Source organism: Coffea arabica, chromosome 7e, assembly GCF_036785885.1.
Source record: "Coffea arabica cultivar ET-39 chromosome 7e, Coffea Arabica ET-39 HiFi, whole genome shotgun sequence".
In the NCBI taxonomy this organism is placed as follows: Eukaryota; Viridiplantae; Streptophyta; class Magnoliopsida; order Gentianales; family Rubiaceae; genus Coffea; species Coffea arabica.
In genome coordinates, this window is record NC_092323.1 from 2,931,330 (window position 1) to 2,939,031 (window position 7,702).

Here is a 7,702-nt window from a genome sequence, read left to right on the forward strand (position 1 = left end):
GAGGAGGAGAGGACAAACTCTATTCTATTGCCCTCGCAAGCTCTTTTTCGAATAAGGGATAATATCAGAAACCTCCCCTGAGGTTTCACTTAATATCACCTATACCTCCATTTATTTTGTTATTTGTGTAACAAAAGTTTTAAAAATCCTAAACTACCCTTTTACTTGCTAAATGAAAAATACTCCAAAGTCACTTTGTTTACTTGAAGAAAACTATCACTTGAAAAAACAATCTTTAGTAGCACTACCAAAACATCACAATATTATAGTCCAAAAAATATATATATTTAAAAAATGACAAGATACTTACAAAGAAATAGACTAGCACCAATTTAATTCTATATATTCAAAATAAATTTTTTATGAACTTTATATTTTTTTTTTCCAACTTCTTTTCAATCCATGCCTAAACCTTTAAATTGTACTGATCATTATAAAAGTTAATTCAAAATAAACAATGAAATTATACTCATTCTATCACAATCATAAAAAGTAAAAGACACATAAAATTCAATGGACTATAATTTATAAATAAAAAATCACATAGTTATCAGAAAAAAATGAGTAAGGGAAAATGTTGGAGAAAGAAGAAAGAGAAGAAAGTGGCCTTTTTTTTAGCTTCATTTATTTGATATGTGAATTATGTATCATGAGGGTTAATATAGCCTTTTTACAATTATCAGGGGAGGTAAGTGATATTTTTAAAACTATAAGGGCATCAAGTGATATTAGGAGAAACCTCAGGGGAGGTTTATGATATTATCCCTTTCATTAATTAGTGCTGCTTGATTGCGTTCTTTCCTGTGGACTGTGTGTATCTAGCTTGGGTGGATCTGGCTTCACGTCAATTTTCAAATTGCCCATTCTAAATGATTATTTTGTCTTTTTCTTTTTCCCTTTAATCTTTCTCAGTTTTCAGCAAGTTCAAGCGGACGGAGGACATCAAGAGAAAAAAGATTATAGTATTGATTAGCAAATTATCAAATTAAGGGGGCAAAGAGACTTTAGGGGTTCGATAGTACGAAGGATGCAGTACTAAATCATTTCACAAAAGGTTGCGGCCGCCAAAGTTATTAAAATAAAATTGAGGACAGAATTCGAAAGTTGAAAATAAGGGAGAAGAAGGTTCTAACGGTCGGCCCTGCCACGCAAATAATAAACTGACATGTAACGTATGAGAGTCCCCTGGACGTAATTTTCACAACGACTGGACTTGTCGCTTTGCTTCGCTCTCGTTCTCATGATCAACGAGACAAATCTAGTACTCCATTAGATGTAGTATTAGATATATTGATTTAAATTTTGTCACATCTTGGTTGTGTGTGTTTAATACTTGAATTTGTGAGATTTTTTTTTTTTTGAAAAATTAAATTTGTGAGATAGCATGACAAATTTTGAACCACTTAATGTATAAGTAAGTGGAATAGGTCTATCCAAATCTTTGCCTTTTCTCGCACCCTTTCATTATTCTTGCGATTTTATGAAAATTTTTTTCTTCTAATTGTGCAAGTATCTAAATATAATGGTGCAATAAATATAGAGTAATGTTATTTGCACTTTCACTATTCTATTTTTGTTTTGATGAAACCATATTACCTTCTCTCTAATCCCATCTCCTTGACTATGAGTTGACTTTACTAGATTTTTGTTATATTCTAAAACTAATTAATTATTCCATTACACATTAAAATGACTAATTTAAAACTGTCACTAATATGTATTATATATTTTTCTAAAGAAAACTTCACAAAACTATATGATGCCAAAGATCAATTTAGCAATGTAATATGAACAGATTTCAAACTTTAAGAGCAAAATAAATAAATAAATAAATTCCAAGCATCAAAGATGACAAAAAACTAAGTATAATTTCAATGTCTCATAAATAAAACACTAATATTTCAACAAGTCCACTAGAAATAGCTCTTATAATCATCATAGAGAGAGTGAAACTTTCTAGTATATTTCAACAAAAGCATTACATCATCTAGTATCCAAATGATACAATGGAACCTCAATTGTGCTCATAAAAAATTTGCAATTTTGAAATTGAAATAAGAATATGAAAACAAATTTAAAAAACAATTATGTAGATTTAGAAGAAAAAAAAAGAAGCAAAGGTTATCTTTTGGACACGTACGACATTTGTGCCCAACTCCTTACATGTGAACAACAAGATAGGGTAGGAAAAGAAATTAGGTTAGAGGTAATATGGTTTATCAAGATGAAAATGGATAATTGGAGTGCAAAAAACATCGCTCTAAATATAAATGCTTGTATTCATATGTTAATAAAAATGATAACTTATATATAATTTATTTTCTTATTTGGATTGTCATTTTTCTAATTTTTTTTATATATTTCATGAATATATTTTTAAGTACTTTTTTATTTCATATATATGTATAATTATAGAACTCTTTTTTTGTATACAAAAACTCAAAAAATGCGTGGCTTATACCGTTCATTAACTCATGCTTGTCTTCGTGCGACAACTTGTGTAGTAGTCTTGTTTTGGGTTGCAATTTTCTGGAGTTTTAGTTAAAAAAAAGTACTATAACAATTTAATAAATGTGAGATAAAAATGTGTTCATGAAAAAAACATGTAGTTTTTTTTTCTTTTTTTGTTTTTTGGTTTGGCTGGAAAGGGGGACCGCAACTTCAATAATGGAGCGCCCTGGTGTAGTTTGTGAATTAATAATATGCCACGCGGCACGCTTCTAGAAGAGTCAATGTAAAATCGCATCTCATAAATGACAAACATTGGCTCAAGCGGATTGGGTGTCCTTTTGATTCATCAGCTGCCTGAGCGGAAAGAACCATCCAACAAACACACGCATCCCATGCCAGTGGTCATCCCAATCTTTTTTAGGCTTGGTGGTGGTGGAGGTCAAGAATTCGAATCTTGCCTCTCATAAAATTTGTCATAGTATGTGACGGTTTTTATTGATCAGTTTCGATAGAGTTTCTACTCACATTGAGTCCCCTCCCCCTCCCCCCTAGAATAGGTTAGTTTAAGTTATAGGAATTCTATCGTATCGACAAAAAAAAAAACACACGCATCCCGTACCTTTTTTTTTTTTTTTTTTTGTCGACGGAGTGGGGTGTCCGGGTCAAGTCCGTAAAGGCGGCCCGACTAATCCCCACTTCGGCCCTGCCCAGCGCCCCAACCTAACCTAGCACGTTAAATGCACGGCGAACTGATGTTGCTGCGGAGGTTCGACCCTAGGACCTAACGGTCCCGAGGAAGAGGCGCCAACCACCAGCCCATTCACGTGGGGGCACACGCATCCCGTATCTTTAAGAGCAAGTTCGGTGGTGAGTGTCATTCACTAGCCACACCGTCAATCGCACGGCCTCCGTTAACAGACCATACCACCCACGTGGACATCCACGAATATATTTAATTATTATAAAAATATTTTTTAATTATTTTTTTATTTCTCACATATATAGATGAAATCATTATAATATATTTTTCTATAAAAATTTCAAAAAATAGCAATTATAAAATGCTTACTTGTAGCATACTTGTTAGTTTCAAACGCTTCAGCTTCGCATCACAAAATTTTAAAATAAATCAAACCAATCATATGCTAGAAGCTTTACTTTTGGGTTGCAACTATGAATATTACAGTTGCGACTTATTAATTAGCATCCCGAATCAGATCGCGGTCCCCATGCCAGCCGGAGCTGCTTCCTAATTAAAGACTGCTTATTTAAGTTTTTTTTTTTTTGGGTCTGCCATTGTTTGAGATTTAAAAAATTCATAAAAATATCTCCGACTCAAATCAAGGATGAAAATATATAAAATATAGTGATAGGATGAATATAAATTAAAAAAAAATAGTGGGTAAAATAGTCTGTAACTTTTAAAATTATAGTATATGTAACATTTTTTTTTTGGGTAGAATATGTTACTTTTTTTTTCCGACAACGATAGATGTTGTATAACCTACTCTAGCCTAGTCTAAGGGAAGGGTCAAGGGGATGGTCAACTAAGACCAACCACATATTGTGGCCAAATTGTGGGAGGCAGGGGTTGATCCCCTGACCTCCAGCATCACCGTTATGGTGATGACCACCGAACCAAATGGCCAGTGGCGGGTAGAATATGTTACATTCGGATATTTTCTTACGACTTGCTAATCCGTGTAGGTCTCGCCACGCACCTCAAACAAAAATCTCTTGGAACCCACCACCGTTGAAGGTTTGCAAAGTATATGGTACCTTTTTTTTTTCTTGGCAGGAAAAGCTAGGAAGACTCCGGAGAGGAGAGGCAGCACAATTCACAGTAGGCGTGACATGGGTTCTTCTTCCGGTTCCGGCCAACATGCTGTCCTGTTCCCCTTCATGGCCAAAGGCCACACCATCCCACTCCTCCACCTGGCTCGCCTCCTTGTCCATCGCAGCTTGACCGTCACGATCTTCACCACCCCAGCAAACCGGCCTTTCATCCTCAATTACCTTGCGGACCTGATCATGAAAAACACTACTACTAGTACTGTAGGAGTCTCCGTTATGGATCTCCCTTTCCCTGAAAGCATCGACGGAGTACCCCCCGGCATTGAAAGTACCGATAAACTTCCCCACATATCTCTTTGGTTGCCTTTAGCAAGAGCCACGCACCTCATGCAACCCCATTTCGAACAAGCCCTGACTTCCCTCCCGCCGGTTACTTTCATGGTAACAGATGGTTTCTTGGGTTGGACCGTCCACTTCGCCAACAAGTACGGCATCCCCAGGCTGGTCTACTACGGCATGAGCAACTTCGCCAGCACATTATCCAGGGTCGCGGGGGAGAGCGGACTTCTCTGGAAAACCCAGTCGGCTGATGAGTTGTTTGCGGTTCCTAACTTCCCCTGGATCAAGCTCGCCAGAAATGATTTTGACGAGTCTTTTAGTGACCCTGAACCCAAGGGCCCACGTTTCGAGTTCATCATCGATTGCACCGTTACCGCTTCAATGAGCTTTGGCCAACTAGTTAACAGCTTTTACGAGCTGGAACCAGTTTATATAGATTACTGGAACCGCCATTATGAACCGAAACTGTGGTCAGTGGGGCCTCTATGTCTGGCCGAGCCACCCACACCTAGTCCAGAGCATGAAAGCTCATGGATTGACGAGTGGCTGGACCGAAAGCTAGACCAAGGGCAGGCAGTTCTTTACGTTGCGTTTGGATCCCAAGCGGAGATATCAGCGGAGCAATTCCAAGAAATCAAAAGCGGGCTGGAGAGATCGCAGGTGAATTTCTTGTGGGTCGTCAGGAAAAATGAATCGCAACTCAGCGATGGATTTGAAGAGAGAGTTAAAGACAGGGGTCTGATAGTCAGAGAGTGGGTTGACCAGAGGAAAATCCTGGGCCACCGGAGCGTTGTGGGGTTTTTGAGCCATTGCGGTTGGAATTCTGTTCTGGAGAGCATATGCGCCAAGGTTCCGATACTGGCTTGGCCGATGATGGCGGATCAGCCGCTGAATGCAAAGTTGGTGGCGGAAGAGATTAAGGTTGGAATAAGGGTGGAGACGTGGAATGGGTCGGCCAAGGGGTTGGTGAAGTCGGAGGGATTGGAGAAGGGTGTGAGAGAGTTAATGGAAGGAACACGAGGGCAGGAGGTGAGGAAGAAGGTAAAAGAAGTCGGAGAAGCGGCCATGAGGGCCGTCAAAGAAGGTGGGTCGTCCTGGAACACGCTGAATCAGCTCCTGGACCAGTTGCAATTGCATGCAAACAGACACGCTCAGCCAAAATTTACTACTACTGCTACTACTACTATTTGATGAGATGAGATGAGACGAGGGGCTATCCTAAGTGATGTTTAAGAAACTCAACTTAAGACTTTACCCGTCCTTTTGCGTATCTTGTCCTAATTGGTTTCCATGCTTGTTTTCTCTTTTCAGCTTCATTTGGGCCGGTCTTGTAAATCATGTAGCACTGTCGTTTTGATAATTTTCACTCACCTTGCAACTTTTCCTGGATGTTTACAAATCAATAAGATGTGAATTTATGTTTTTTTTATGCCACAATGCCTTGCTTTATATTTCGTTTGGATTTTACATTATTTTGAAAACAAAATAAGATTCTTTAATTACATTTTTAGTTTTTCAATCACTTTTTAACCTGTATCAAATACATTAAAAGAAGTGCTACAGAAAATAATTATCAAACACTAATATTCATTCTAAAATTTTTTTTTTTTTTTTTTTTTTGTGTTTGGGGATCAAGGAAAACTTTTAGTATTACAATAGGAATTGGGTGTCGGCTGGAACTTTGCGACTTGTGACTTACGTTACATATCCTTTTTTTTTTGGGTTAGCAAAAACTGACCGTACACATAGTAGTATGGTACTTGTTACTTAATGGGCCTTGGTGATTAATTTGCGGTCGTGAAATGTAAAAAATGGTCAGGCCCATTGCTGCAGCCCGACATTTGATATGTGGTGTAGAAGTGGGCGGCAGGAATTAATCTTTAGACTAAACATGAAAGAGGTTCTCCCGGCATCCCTTTCCAATGCCAAAACAAGAAATGATGATCATCTCTGCCATGACAAACACCTGACGGCTAAAAAGACTGCCCGTAGCAGCGGCCAAGGCGGAAATACCATACCACCAGTCCATCAGCTCACGGTGCTGTCAATTTGCTTACTTCAATTGTACCATTATTGATTTATGGCACAATAACAAAATCTTTGAAGAAAAACGACACAGGCTTCTTCTCACATGCATTCATGCTGGCGTGATGCACGGAAAATGGCTGCACAACTTGGGCGGCTGTGGACTAATTAGATGGGAAATTTCAGGAAATTTTGGGGGAACATCACGAAAAATGTGCTGCGGGACTCGAGACGTAACGAAAATGGAAAGGTGGAGAAAAAACTATATACATCTTGAGGAGAGTGGTAGAAAAACAAAAATGAAGTGCTTCTCCATTCTCATTCTTGGTATGATTTGATGATCTTGTCTCTGTGGAAATCATAACTCCCAAGGTACCAAATCAATCATATCTACGGCGACGAAATGTTGAACCATTGAGCTGTCGATTCCTAAAGATGAGCTCTGTCGTTCATCCACAGGTTTTTCTGCTAGTGATATCTTTTTTGTTCTCGTTGATATCTGTGTAGTTTTTTTTTTTTTAAAAAAAAAAAAAAGCGACATAAAGGAGCATTTCAAAAATTCCTTCCTTTATTCTTCTATTTTATGTTGTTTTGTTAGCGAATTATTGCACATCAAGCGCAGGAACCGGAATCCGGGACAGACGGCCGAGAAAGATGAGACAGGAGTTAATTCTTGACCGAGAAAGATGGGAGTATATTAAGTCAGAACTTCAGAGTCTTATTAATTTGTGACTACTGCGTCTCAAGTTGCAAGAGTTCTTGGGCACCCCCATGAATATGTTATGGGTTGGAACTTTAGATGAGACTGGAGTTCTGGATCCCAGTCAACATTCTGTTAATTAAATAAGTAAGACGAATGATTCTGAATTATTCACTTGTTTAAAGAATTCAGTTTCAGTTTGAACAAATTTCATCCACCCACCATTATCGTCCTATACCTTTTCACTTTATCCTCAAAAAAAAAATTTAATCAGCACAACGTAAAATCCAAGATGAGCACGTCTGTGTTTAGTGCATTAGTTAGAGAGTGGAGATATGGAATGCCACTCATGCAATGAACGTGCCATATATGATTGATCAGAAAAAAAAGAAG

General features: G+C 38.0%; 1 protein-coding gene across 1 annotated transcript; it reads left to right on the plus strand.

Annotated features, from left to right (window-relative positions):
* Positions 1 to 3,842: 3,842 nt before the first annotated feature.
* On the plus strand, positions 3,843 to 6,013 carry LOC113722827 (UDP-glycosyltransferase 90A1-like). Its single transcript, XM_072059031.1, has one exon. The coding sequence runs from the start codon at positions 4,306 to 4,308 to the stop codon at positions 5,773 to 5,775; it is 1,470 nt and encodes a 489-aa protein (XP_071915132.1). The 5' UTR covers positions 3,843 to 4,305; the 3' UTR covers positions 5,776 to 6,013.
* The last annotated feature ends 1,689 nt before the right edge of the window (positions 6,014 to 7,702 follow it).

Bases quoted from the DNA above. Each gene is read 5' to 3' on its own strand.
- LOC113722827 (XM_072059031.1), top strand. From the start codon at position 4,306: ATGGGTTCTTCTTCCGGTTCCGGCCAACATGCTGTCCTGTTCCCCTTC.